Consider the following 14,292-nt stretch of genomic DNA (forward strand, 5'->3'; position numbering starts at 1 on the left):
ATCAGATATTTCCATCTGTACATCCCTCTAGAAGTATATAAATTAAAATAACTCTCAACAGGGACTTTTTGCAGTATATTTCAGAGCAATATATAAATGTACTGCTGGGCATCTTTCACATTTCAAGTTATACAGTACAAAACTTTACAGACTATTAGAACACTTCACAGGGTTTCTAGTGACAACACAATGTTATTAAAGTATGATTAGATTGTTTATGGCCAAAGCTGACATAAGGCAATAAGAGTGGTTTCTGTTTTGGCCAAAGTAATTGGGAACTAATAGCAATGGGTGAAAAGATCCTTCTTGTCATGATGGCTGATTGTGTGTGTGTGTGTGTACGTGTGTGCTTGAATATCAGATACCATACTGTACTTGGAAGAGAAACTGAAAGAAACTCTCTGTACTGTGGGGAGTCACCTGACCTGGGGCGAGGGGTTGTTGTAAGGTCAAATAACACATGTAGCAGCAGTAAGAAGGAGACTCCATTAAAAGCTTATTAAATCTTTGTCACCTGTCAGTGTGAAATGGAAAGTGTGGTTGGAGGAGTTTGAAGCGTATGCTGACAGTCACGGTTTGTTTTTGGACGGGGCAACCGAGTTTCAGAAAGCACAGCCTTATTGCTGTTCAATACGGGTGCTTTGGTGAGGGAGACTTTTAAGATGTTACCTGACACGGGAGAAAGGATAAATTATGAACATGCAGTGAAAGCTTTGAAGGACCATTATGTGGTGACGTTAAATGCCACATTCCCAAGGCATGTTTTCCGTCAGATGAGACAGTAAAAGGAGAAAGCAGTAGCTCAATTTGTGACTCATTTGAAGCAGGCGTTAGATGTTGTGACAATCTGAATAACCAGATAATGGATCAGGTGGTCCAACATTGCAAGTCGGATAAGTTGAGGCATAGGCTGCTGGAAAGAGCAGGTGACTTAATGCTGGATGACACTTTGAAAATAGTGGCTGCATTGGAAGCAGTGGATTGACAAGTTCACAGCATGAAACTTGGCCCCACCTCCACCATCAACACAACTAAATCTGGGGTTAACCGAGTGGCACAACGGAATCCAGGTACATGCAAGTGTAAACATCAAACGTCTGAGACAGATTGTTTCAGATGGACACTATAGAAGAGATAATGCAGAAAATGTAGGGGCAAAGACCATTTTGCCAAGAAGTGCAGAAGCAAAGCTGAACAGAGTGGGAAGCCTGGAAAACCACGTAAAGAAAGAGAAATGGAAGTTGTAACAACTGAGAGACGAGTTGAAGAAGTTGCAGAGAGTGAGGACACGAATAGTAGTTGTGGATACAAGTTTTCTGTCAACCCGGGAAACCATGAGAAAGTTCCAGTGATTGTTGGGGTGTTGAAATCAGCATTATTGTAGATTCGGGCAGTAACTGTAATGACATCAGCAGAGCACTGTGGGAGGAATTGAAGACAAAGAGAATCAAGTGTGCATCTTGAAAATGTGTCAGAAAGCGATATCTTTACAAATCTAAAACCCCACTTCAAACTGTTGGATACTTCACTGCGAGTGTGAGAGCTGGGGATCGAAATGTAGAGGCAGAATTCGTAGTGATTTGAGGAGGATGGTGAGCCTCTTCTGAGCAGAGAAACTGCCCAAGCCTTGGGGTTGTTACACATTGGATTGAAAGTGAATTCTATGAAATTCTATGTGGAGCTTCGAGAGGAGTTTAGGCCAATGTTACCATGAATTGTGAAGTTTCACAATTGCCAAGTGAGATTAACCGTTAATGCGACCGTGAAGCCTGTAGCTCAGCCTGTATGCAGAACACCTTTTAGTCTGAGAGGGGAAAGTTGAGGCAAAGGTCAAGGAACTGATTGACCAAGACATCATAGAGCCAGTTGAAGGACCAACACTATGGGTGACCCCTGTTGTGATGGTGCCTAAACCAAATGGTGATGTCAGACTCTGTGTTGATATGCGACAGGTGAATGAAGCAGTCGTGAGAGAATGTCACCCAATTCCCACTGTAGACAAAGTCTTTCAAGAGTTGTCAACAAGTAAGGTATTCTCCAAATTAGACTTAAAATGGGGATACCACCCAGCTGGAGATTCATCCTGATTTAAGAGCAATGACAACTAGAAAGATTGAAAGAGAGTCAGACAAAGATCCAGAATTGGATGACATCAGACAGAGAATCTTAGCTGGAAATTGGGAGAATTGCCCATTCAAGGCGTACAGCATTACACGAGGTGAACTTTGCACAACTGGGATGTGTGTTCTCAGAGGCAACAGACTGTAGTGCCACAAAAGCTTAGGCCTAGATTTGTGATGCTAGCCCATGAGGGTCACTTGGGAGTGGTTGGTACTAAGCAAAACTTATGAACCCAAGTATGGTAGCCAGGGATGGAAAAAGATGTGGAGCAGTTTGTCAAAACATGTCATGCATGTTAACTTGTCAGCAGACCCAATCCACCAGAACCAGTACGCAGCACACTGGCTGGACCATGGGAGGATGTAGCAGTCGACTTCTTAGGCCTACTTCCATCAAGTGAGTTCATACTAGCAGTGATTGACCATTAATGCCGTTATTATGAGTATGTGGTAATGAAGTCTACAACACCAGAGAAAATGATGTTTGCATTGACTGAAATATTTGCAAGGCACAGTCTACCAGTCACTTTGCATTCAGACAATGGACCACAATTCATTTCACAGACCTTTGCAGATTACATGCAAATCACAGGCATTCATCATCACACAATAACCCCCAAATGGCCACAGGCAAATGGGGAAGAGGAAAGGCAAAACCAAGCCTTAGAGAAACAGATGAGAATTGCTCAGGATGAGGGTAAAGACTGGAAGGAGGTGTTGTTGTCATGTTTGGCCATGTATAGAGTGTTACAAGTGTTTTGTTTTTAAAAAGAAAACTTAGAACTTTGTGTGTTTTAAAAGCTGAGAAAAGGATTTTACTCAGTGGAAGACACCTGTAAATAGTTGGAATTCCTGCAATGTTTTGAGAGGAAGTTGAACTGGTACAAGGACAAGAAAGCTAGCAATTTCAAGGAAACCACAGGGGTTTGACTTTTCTTCAGAGCAGCTTTTGAACCAGGGGAGATATTGTGTCTGGACATGTGACCATGTTCAGGAAGATTCTTTTTTCACCTTGCACCATTTAAAAGCCTATAAATTGGACAAAGGGAGGCATTTGAAATCTTACTTTGGCCTGCCTGGAGCAAGGGAAAAAAGACCAAGAAAGGTGTTATCTCTCTCTGTAAAGGAGACTTGCAACTCTTGAAAAGGAATCCTGCATTTGAAAGATAGCAGATCCCTGTTGCCTCTGGTCTCTGAAGAATTCCTGCATCCAGTGAGATTCCTGCTGCCTCCTGTGTGCTAAGAAATCCTGAAATCTGAAGAATTCTTTTACTGCTAGACTGCTGCTTCAAAACCCCAAGCAGACCTACTGCTACAACCATGATGGAAGGCCTATGTGATGCCTGCTGCAGTTAAATTGCCATGAATGCCTACCGATCACAGACTGTTCATCAACCTCGCCTGGAGAGACTTTGAGTGGCATCCGACTATTCGATTCTGGGACACCTCACCCTACTGAAAACATCCTACCAGAATGTGAACCTCAATTATTTTTTATTATTCCTTCTGTTATTAAGAAACAACTGTAAACCAAAAATCCTTTTTCCCCGGTTAACTGTTTTTTATTGAATGTTTGTGTGTGTACATGATGATTAAGGAAAAAGGGTTTTTTCATGTATAGATTTATCTCTTTAGTAGTTGAGACCTATTATTTCTTTTCTAATAAATAGTTAATGTTGTTGTTTAAAGAAACTTGGTTTGGTGTGCTTCATTCTGGGGGTGGGGGCTATATAGTGTTTAATTTGGCTATTCTTCGGTAGGTGGGAAACTTTATTTGATATGCTATGACCTGTGGAGTACTGGAACTGAATTAACAGTGCATTACTCCCGCTTTGGTCATAACAAGAGCAACTACACATAGGGCAATGGTACGCACAACACGCACCAAGATACCAATACCAGAGCTGAGGGACATTAGATTTGATCAGGAGGTTCGAGATCATGATGCTGAGAAAGTGCTGTAAAGTTTTATGCAGACCACAGAAGGGGAGCTAGACAGTCTGATGTGATGTCAGGTGATGAAGTATTTTGTTGAAACGGGAAAATCTGAGTAAGATGGATACACCATATTACCCCATGCCATACACTGTCATTGTCAAGAAGGGAAACAGTGTATTCAGTTGCCAGAAGGAGTCAGAAATTCTTCATGTGTCAAAAAGTATCATGGTAACAAAGACACAGCAAGCAGCAGATTAACCAAATGTAGGAGCTGAGGCGAAGCTGACATCCTGCAGTTCAGAAGTCCAAGGCAGCATTGCTGTTGGCAGGCAGACAGCTTGCTATCCAGAGGGAGAAACATCTGTTCCAGAGGGGCCGACAACATTTCCAATTCCTGACGTAGTGACCAGAGTTCCTGAGACAACGGGCAGACCACAGCGCAAGAGGAGACCACCAAAGCAATCTGAAGATTCTTTGTTGTGATTATGTTCAAAATAAAAAAGAGTGTATGCTGAACACTGCCCTTGAAAGCAAATGTAATTCAAGAAATTCATTTACTCAGTGAGTTAAGAAAATTATGATTTGTTAACTTTGTTTGCAAAATTTATTACCGTATGTTTGGTAAGGGATGGAATCTAAGCTACATATACCAAGCAGAAAATCATGGACATGTTTTGTTATGTTAAGGGAGGGATGTCATGATGGCTGATTTTGTGTGTGTGTGTGTTTGTGTTTGATTATTAGATACTATACAGTACTTGGAAGAGAAACTGAAAGGAACTTTCTGTGCTGTGGGGTAGTCACCTGATCTGGGGTTGTTGTAAGGTGAGATAGCACATGTAACAGCAGTAAGAAGGATCCTCCCTTAACAGCTTGTTAAATCTTTGTTAAAGTTAAATCTGAGACTTCCAAGTGTGATTCTTCCAGCCTGACATGTGATACTCCTATAAATGAAAGTCTTGTAAACACTTGGGTTGCCAACCCTTCCGGATTGTCTGGGAATCTCCTGGAGTTGAGGCTAGATTTCCTGGGCATTACTGCAAGAAATATTGACCAATTCAGCAAAGCTTGGCTGGTGACATCCACTACTGTGGCTGGAAATTTCACTCCGTTAAACCGAGTTGGGATCAGCAACATTTCCCCTCCCAATTTGCTTTCTATCTGTCCAGAACTTCTCCTGGGATGGTTATTTTCAGCATCTTAACCTGAATGCCCATGTGCCCCCTTCAGCTTCAGGGATAGAACAGTTTCTCTGTTGCTATGGATGCTGGGGAAAACTGTTGACATGAAACTTAAGTGACTCAAAGAAACCCAATCGTTATAAGGTAAATAACCTTTTCAAGCTGTGGGCATGTTTCGGACATCATGTGGTCAGAGGTCACATGATCAAACTTCCAAGGATTCATCCAATAAGAGCTGGCAAACCCAGTAAACGGCCTGATTAACAATTTTGCTGTTGTGAACACACAGAGAAAAGCTTCCCTCGATATTGTGAGCATGCTTCCAGCATGGCTCCTTATTAAAGCTAATGGCCTGTGAACCCAAGTTTACATTTTCACCATTGCTGCATTGTAAGCATTTAAATGGTTTTGTATTTACTTAAAATCCAGACCGTTAATGTTGGGCAATGATTAAAAAGATAACAGTGAATTCACAGTCTGCCACTTGTGTTCACAGGTGTGCTTCATACACAGGCTCTGTTCACTGCAGTTAACAAGCCTAACAACTGCAGTTGGAGTATCTCACTGTGTTGTAACAATTCAGATGTCTGAATGTTCCTTTAAATGCTGATTGCATTACTGTCTGCTGCAGGAACTGGTGATCTTTCACCCAGGGGGCACACAGCTGAATGCGTCCATTATCTATTGAAGAATCGGGAGAGAGGGAGTTGTTCAGAGCATTGTCACTTTAAATGTTTCAAAGTGTCGCTATGCATTTCATTTTTAAATTGCTTTCATTAAAGTGTTACGACAATGTATTGCTTTCTGTGGTTTCTGCAGCAGCTTTTCCAAAGCAACATCTCCTCAATTGGCATGGTTAATACTGCATTTTGGAGGTTTCGATTTGGCTCAACATCTGGTGAGGTGAAATTCCTTTTTTAATGAAAAACAGGAGGAAGTCCAAGTTTCTCCGTAATTAATGACCTACTAACAATCACATCTTTCAAAGCCAGGTGTTCCTACACTTTGCTTAGTGGGTTGTGAATTCTGGAGTGACATGGGCATGCCCAATTTTTCGTAGGAAGGAATTTCACCCTCTGATCTCTGAAATGCCATATTGGTGCAACATGTTAAATTTTGCCTCTGGTACAGTTTATTCCGTTATCTTTCATCTCTGCTCATGAACCAAACTACTGCGACTGCTCTTGGGACCCCCCCCCCCCCCCCACCCCCGCCACATGCGCCAGTAGCCGCTCATCACCACCAAGTGGCACAGACTGGTACCGTGACTGCGGGCAGGTTGCATTCTGGTCACTGCTCAAGTTGGCTGCTTAGCCAAATCTGAACCAGACTTTCACTGGACCTCACTCCACAGCTCTGGGCACTGGTGCTGAATGCCACTGTGCCAGGTTGACACTACAATGACTTGGCAGCGGACTCATAACTCTGCTTTTCAGACCATTGCTGCTCTGTGTCGTACCACCTGCTCTCTGCTGCAGTTGCTCGAAGAATGTGGTTGGTGAATTTCTGCGGGGAACTTGCAGATGTGCTGTTGCCCAGTCAGCTCTGCTCATTCCAACAGTGTGGATTCATACATTTTAGCCAGAACTCAGTACAACTGCGACAGGAAGGAAGTCATTGACTGGAATGAGCAGAAGTCAAAGCACTTCCTCTCTGGATGTGTCTTGTAGAACGGTATCAGTAAGACTGAAGGCTCAATGGTTGCTTCAAAGCCAAAGATTGCGACTCGCAGCAGCTGAAATATACCAGATATTTGCAAATGCTGTAGACCAAGGTTACTTGGCTGCTTTGTTTACGTTTCACCCTCTGAGGGTTGTCTTATCTGAAACCTAGAGGAATATTGGGATCTGCCAAGAGACACATTTACCTTCCATCTCTGTATTGTTAACACTTTGTTTTCTTTACCTATTATGTTTTACAGCCATATTTTGGTTCATAGTTACATTGAACCCTATTTCTGAGCCATTAAGACAGAGTTGGATGCAATGAATAATTAGTTACTCCTCATTTAAGGGGCTTCCCGCCACCCACCCTGTCTTAAGACAAAAAATAAGCCAGTATTTATCAGGAGGAGGGATGGGTGGGTTATTCTTGTCATCAGAAAGACTGCAAGCATAATAACTAACAGGATAAATATCCTTCTACAATATCCCGAAAATGATAGCTTAGACTCAACCTCGGAAGAGTAGTTCAGTGCACCACTGAGCCATTTCTGCTTCCCACTTTAGCCAGTCCTGTGGCTTTTCTAAGTGATGTTGGCAGTTTAGCACCAAATTTATGTGTGGGTATATGGTATGGGCCCATTAAATTCCAGTCACTGAAGTACAGAGTGTGTGACTCATATCTGGAGGACCCAACATGGGAATTGGGCACCAACTGACCAAACTCAGTTCTGCGTACAGCAACTGCAAGAGGTTTCGAGCTGGTTTTGACAGGAATATTGTACTAGCTTCCATGACTTTTTCCCCCCACTTTTCTTCCTTCCTTTCTGAAGGTGTTGAGTCTGTGTGGGGTCATGATTCCAAAGGAAGCCACCAATCTCTCTCTACATGTGGCCATTCTGGACCTGGATAGTGAGTACTAAGCTATTCAACTGATGGGAGCAGGAGGCATCACAGCTGAGCCCAAATTTTGCTCTTGTCCTCACCTGACATCCACACACCTTGATTTCTATCAGGGGTCATTGGATAGTGATCAGGAGCAGGATACCTGGGTGATTTTCCCCATCCTTAACCTATGGCCACCAAACATTGTAGAGCCTTTAGCATCGATCTGGCAGAGATCAGCTTAACAGCACAACCCAAAGACTGAACCTGAGACCTTTATGATCTGCATGGCACTGCTGCTAACTGCCTTAACATTGAAACATAGAAAAATAGGAGCAGGAGTAGGCCATTCAGCCCTTCGAGCCTGCTCCGCCATTTAATACGATCATGGCTGATCAGCCAAACTCAGTACCCTGTTCCCACTTTCTCCCCGTATCCCTTGATCCCTTTAGCCCTAAGAACTATATCTCTAATGATTTGGCCTCAACTGCTTTCCTTGGTAGAGAATTCCACAGATTCACCACTCTCCGGGTGAAGAAATCTCTCCTCATCTCAATCCTAGATGGCTTACCCCTTATCCTTCGACTGTGACCCCTGGTCCTGGACTCCCCTGCCATTGGGAACATCATTCCTGCATCTAGTCTGTCCAGTCCTGTTAGAATTTTGTAGGTTTCTATGAGATCCCCTGTCATTCTTCTAAACTCTAGTGAATACAAGCCTAATCAACCCAATCACTCTTCATACGTCAGTCCTGCCATTCCAGGAATCAGTCTGGTGAACCTTCGCTGCACTCCCTCCATAGCAAGAACATCCTTCCTCAGATAAGGAGACCAAAACTACCTCAACCATTGTACTTTAGTCAGAAAATAAGTCAGATCCATAAATCTATCCCTCTAACATTTACAGACTCCTTTCAAAATCCTCTAATGATCCTTTCTGAAGCCCACAATTTGCATAAATTGAACAGAAAAATGGAGTAATCGCTGAATATAATCCCCATAACAATGGTAAAAATTCTGTAATCCCACATAATAAAAATTGAATTTGACTTGCTCAGTCGCCATAGCTTAATTGCCCTGCTCCATCCTTCTGGATGAGATGTTCATAAATATAATCCTTTGAGGATAATTAACCCAATAGGGGAAAAGGAGAAACCACTTCAAATTCCTGCAATGTTTAAAATGCAAGGCTGGTTAATAGTCATGTGTATTTATGGGAATTTTCCCATTTTTGACTGCAGGGTAAAGGATTGTTCAAATACGTTAGTTTTTTTTCCCACAGATATCGCTATTGGAGCCCCTTACGATGGTTCTGGCAAAGTTTTTATTTACCATGGCAGCAAGAATGGACTGGATCCTAAACCTAGCCAGGTATGGAAACTGAAAATTACAAAGCATTACAAAGAGTTTAGAAAAAAGTAGCATGCCATACACGGTGTCTGTGCTCCACTCGAGCTTCTCCCATCCTTCCTCATCTCACTCAGTCAACATAACCCTCTATTCCTTTCTCCCTCATATGATTATCTAGCTTCCCCTTAAATGCATCTATCCCATTTGTCTGACTGCACGCTGTGGTATCGAGTTCCACATTCTCACCATTCTCTGGCTAAAGAAGTTAGAAGGAAGGGATTTGCAAAAATAACAATAATGTAACTGCTTGATGGCTTTGTGGGTAACCGCCCCATATAATGTTGGCTTTGAGCCATGCAGAACATTTAGGATCCAGATTTTATCACTAGTCTCCACTGATATAGCTAGGTTAGATGGGACAATGTTAGGTGTCATTGGCTTTGGTGTCCTATGGACTAGGGAGGGGAAAAACTGACCAGGGTTCCTGCTCCTGATTGCTTCCTAGTGGCTGCTGCAGGAGGAGGTGACTATCATGAGTGGATAAGATTGGGCTCCGGAATGATGTTCACTACAATGAAATTGTCTGCTAGCACAGTGAGCTACCAGGTGGCTGCTGGGATATTATGAAGAATTCTATGATTTCCAAACATTTGTATCATTCTTTCCATTGATGGACTTCTGTTAGTTTGGCTCAGCTGGGTGGCACAGTGGTGCAGTGGTTAGCACCGCAGCCTCACAGCTCCAGCAACCCGGGTTCAGTTCTGGGTACTGCCTGCGCAGAGTTTGTAAGTTCTCCCTGTGACTGCATGGGTTTCCACCCACAGCCAAAGACTTGCGGGTTGATCGGTAAATTGGCCATTGTAAATTGCCCCTAGTGTAGGTAGGTGGTAGGAGAATGGTGGGGATGTGGTAGGGAATATGGGATTAATGTAGGATTAGTACAAATGGGTGTTTGTTGGTCGGCACAGACTCGGTGGGCCAAAGGGCCTGTTAAAAAAAACAAGGTTGTGGTTCCAACTGCTCTCCACAACCTGAGCATGTAGTCTCAGCTGACATTTCGGTGTATGGTTGAGAGCATGCTGTATTGCCAGAGATGCTAAACTGAAGCCTGGACTGTCTTATCTGATGGTTCAGGTGGCATGTTTCTAAGAAGAATAGGGAGATCTGGTGTCTTAACCAACACTCTTCCCTCACCTGACACTACCAAACATAGATTAACTAGTTATTTATTTGATTAACCAGTTTCCTAGAAATTACTCTGTACCAAATGGCTTCTACATTTACCTACATGACAGCAATGATTGAACCCAACAGAAGGAAATCATTGCATGTCAAATGCTTTGGGATGTTTCTGAGATGTGGTAAAGTGGTAACCAAACATATTTTTTGCCACACTGTGGGCTGAGTGCTGCAGCAAATTTTCAGACTTGAAACAGGAAGCAATATGGGGTTTTAGTGAGGGAATAAACCAGCAGATCACAAGATAACCACAGATAAGGAAGGTCTTTTGATCCATCTCAGTTCATCCTTTGTGCCGAATAAGAAGCTAAAACTGCAGCAAATGGTGACCAATGCCATGGAGTGAAGAAGCAAAGATTCAGTCTCCAGTTCAGTCACAGTGATGTAGGCACCTCGCAATTAGAACATGGATCATGGAAGTCAGAAAAAGCAGAATGGGATGGGAATCATCATTAGGGCACTCCCATGTGCCTGCTTGCAGGTGATCTAGAAAGGTATTTGAGGGGACTAGGTAGCAAAACACCAGTGGTATGTAACCAAGGAAGACCTAGAAAGACAGGAAAATAATGCTGACAAAACAGAGGGTAGCATCTTTAGAATGCTTATACTACACTCAAAATTTGGGAGGGATTGCAAATTCAGACACCAAAACATAAAATTTCAGATCATGAAACATTTCCATCTGGTCACAAAACTGTGTCCCCCAGGAGGGCTGTCATTGTTTTACAAATTACATTACAATCATTATAAATAACTGGCACAAATATGTTGTTATTAATCACATTCCTGTATATTAAAATTACCATTATATGTTTAAAAATGGATAAGGAAAAGTAAGCTGTTTCCCATCAGTTTTCTCCCCTCTTGTCCTCATCTCCTGAAGATGTAGTACTGTCGTGCTTCCTTGGGCACCCTCCAGTACCTTGCTGAAGTGCCCATTCAGCACGTGTGAGGCTATGCAGTGAGCGTCTGCCGCCTGTCCAACTGTTGAAATGGGGTGCCTCTGCCCGGTTCGACTGTCTGGCATACTGAAGAGACCTGTGGTGCCTGTTTTCAGTATCCTGCTGAGCTGTTCGAATTGCGTAGTCAGTTAAGCAGTGCATTTGCTGCTGCACCTGACTGAGGAGCAGGAGAACTGCTGTGCCTGAACTTGAGATGAGTGGAATTTCTTTCTTTCTGAACATATAAGCTGTGCACATTCCCAGTGATTTGAAACGGTCAACAGCACCACCTGCTGGTTACTATCAGTATTAGATGAACAAAACTTCCTGACCCTTTAAATACCAAAGAGAATTGATGGTTAGGAAGTGAAAATTCAAATGCGTGTGTGTGTGCATGCATATGCGTATATTTAAGTACATAACTTATATATATATATAATTTTTCCTCCCTCAGCAAAGATTAGGCTAATATTTCCTAATTTCTTATTAAGAGGCGTAATCTTGGTTTCAGCCAGTGGTAATGCACTCACCTTTGAATCAGAAGATTATGGGTTCAAGCCCCATTCTAAAGACTGAAGCACATCATTGAGATTGCCATTTCAGTGCAGTACTGAGAGAGTGCTCCCCTGTTGGAGGTGCTGATTTTCAGATGAGATGTTAACCAAGGTCGCATCTAACTACTTAGGTGGACATAAAAAATGCTGCTCTTCAAAGAAGGGCAGGTGACTTCTCTAATTGGTCATTTATCTCACTGGTGTTTTTGGGATCTTGGCTGTTTATGTATTGAGTGTTGTGTTGCCCTACATTATAACAGTGGCTAAAGTATTTCATTGATTATGAACTGTTTTGGGATGTCATGAAAGGTGTTGTATAGATACAAATTCTTTAGTTCTTTCTTTCTATGACTTGTTTCAGAACCGCAACTATTTTTAAATAGAAATTTTTAAAAACCTGAACTATTTTAAACACTTTTGTCCCCATTCCCCAGCTTCAGCAACAACTCAGAAGTAATGGCTTTAACTTGAGGCCTAAATGTATGAGCCAGAATGCCTGCTAAGGGCCACAAATGGGGGAGACATACCTTCTTACTCTAAGATTAAGTCTATCTGCGATCTACCAAAGGCAGGCAGATTACTACTGGGTAGAACTGCTTGGATCAGCTTTTCCTTCCCCTCCTCCAGGCCATGTTATATGTTGCTTTGATGTGGTGTACTCTTGATCCCAGCACATTCCATAATTGCTAGCACTCTCCTGTTGAGAGGCAGGAATTGTGACAGAAATTCAAGCTCTCTCTGTATTTGAACCAAGCACCCTATAGCGCTGTGATTCAATTTTTGCTTGCCTCTTGACTAGTCGCCATTCCAATCCCTGATAAACTGTGTCTGATTGATTGTCGGAGGTAGACTGGAACCTGAATCCAGACGTAATTATTACACAGCCAAGAAACTCTGGGAAAGTGGAGTGATTTAGTAAATAGAACTGAATTCCCAGACAATGGAAAATATCCATTCCTACAATCAAGACATTGGATTGTTGTAGCATTGAGAGGCTTTGTTGGAAGCTTGGCTAAGTCTAGTCCCTCAGATCTTACTTGATGTGTGGTTTCTTTGTCAGGATGCCAGTTGTTTGGAGTTCTCTTTGAAGGAAATTATTAAGAACATGAGGATGTCACAGACTGAGTGTCTTTGAGTGGCTCATGTTCTTGGTTTCCCATGTACTTTGTTTAATTTTAATTTTAGTTTTAGCTCTGCTGACACAGTGGTGTCTCTGGACTCTCTCACACACACACAGGAAGTTGATAAACCACAGAGCCCTTGAACGCTTGGCCTTCTGGTTTAGAGTCCCTTCTGCTGAGTCATAATCTTACCATCAGGAATCCTTTTGGATTTCTTTATACTTTGTTTAAAAAAAAGAGTTACTTCCCTTCCCTTCTCAGAGGTGGTGAACTGCACCAGGAGGTGGTTCCATGTCCCCTGGCTGCTCTTTATTTCCTTGTCCAGATCTTCCTATGGTTCCTGCAGGCAGGGTGTTAGATTCATTATCGAGTTTATTTACATTCAAACCAGGAATACATTCTGAACCAGATTGTGAATCTACAACAACCAGAAGGGAACCCATGTTTGGATTTATTCAGATGAATACTTATTGGTTGGCAGTTGTCATCTATGCACAACAGGATCTTGTGCCATCATTTGATTTTTTTTATTCGTTCATGAGATGTGGGCATCGCTGGCTAGGCCAGCATTTATTGCCCATCACTAATTGCCCTTGAGAAGGTAGTGGTGAGCTGCCTTCTTAAACTGCTGCAGTCCTTGGGTGTACGTACACCCACCGTGCTGTTGGGAAGAGAGTTCCAGGATTTTGACCCAGCGACAGTAAAGGAACAGCGATATAGTTCTGAGTCAGGATTGTGTGTGGCTTGGAAGGGAACTTGCAGGTGGTGATGTTCCGATGCATCTGCTGCCCTTGTCCTTCTCGGTGATAGAGGTCGCAGGTTTGGAAGGTGCTGGGAAAGGAGCCTTCGTGAGTTGCTGCAGTGCATCTTGTAGATGGTACACAGTGCTGCCGCTGTGCATCGGTGGTGGAGGAAGTGAATGTTGAAGGTGTTGGATGGGGTGCCAATCAAATGGGCTGCTTTGTCCTGGATAGTGTCGAGCTTCTTGAGTGTTGTTGGAGCTGCACCCATCCAGGCAAGTGGAGAGTATTCCATCACACTCCTGACTTGATCCTTGTAGATGGTGGACAAGCATTGGGGCGTTGGGAGGTGAGTTACTTGCCGCAGAATTCCCAGCTTCTGGCCTGTTCTTGTAGCCACAGTATTTATGTGGCTGGTCTAGTTCAGTTTCTGGTCAATGGTAACCCCTAGGATGTTGACAGTGGGGGATTCAGCGATGGTAATGCCATTGCACATCAAGGGGAGATGGTTAAATTCTCTCTTGTTTGCGATGGTCATTGCCTGGCACTTGTGTGGCGCAAAT

At 42.9% G+C, this 14,292-nt stretch overlaps 1 protein-coding gene across 2 annotated transcripts in view; it reads left to right on the forward strand.

The window, feature by feature from the left end:
- itga3b (integrin, alpha 3b) overlaps positions 1–14,292 on the forward strand; it is a 171,520-nt gene that overhangs the window by 111,658 nt on the left and 45,570 nt on the right. For both annotated transcript variants that reach the window (XM_068013302.1, XM_068013304.1), the window contains exon 8: positions 9,067–9,155. In XM_068013302.1, coding sequence (XP_067869403.1) covers positions 9,067–9,155 — 89 coding nt within the window. The remainder of the gene's footprint in view (positions 1–9,066; positions 9,156–14,292) is intronic.

The sequence above is a fragment of the Heterodontus francisci genome, chromosome 33 (assembly GCF_036365525.1).
Source record: "Heterodontus francisci isolate sHetFra1 chromosome 33, sHetFra1.hap1, whole genome shotgun sequence".
Taxonomy (NCBI): domain Eukaryota; kingdom Metazoa; phylum Chordata; class Chondrichthyes; order Heterodontiformes; family Heterodontidae; genus Heterodontus; species Heterodontus francisci.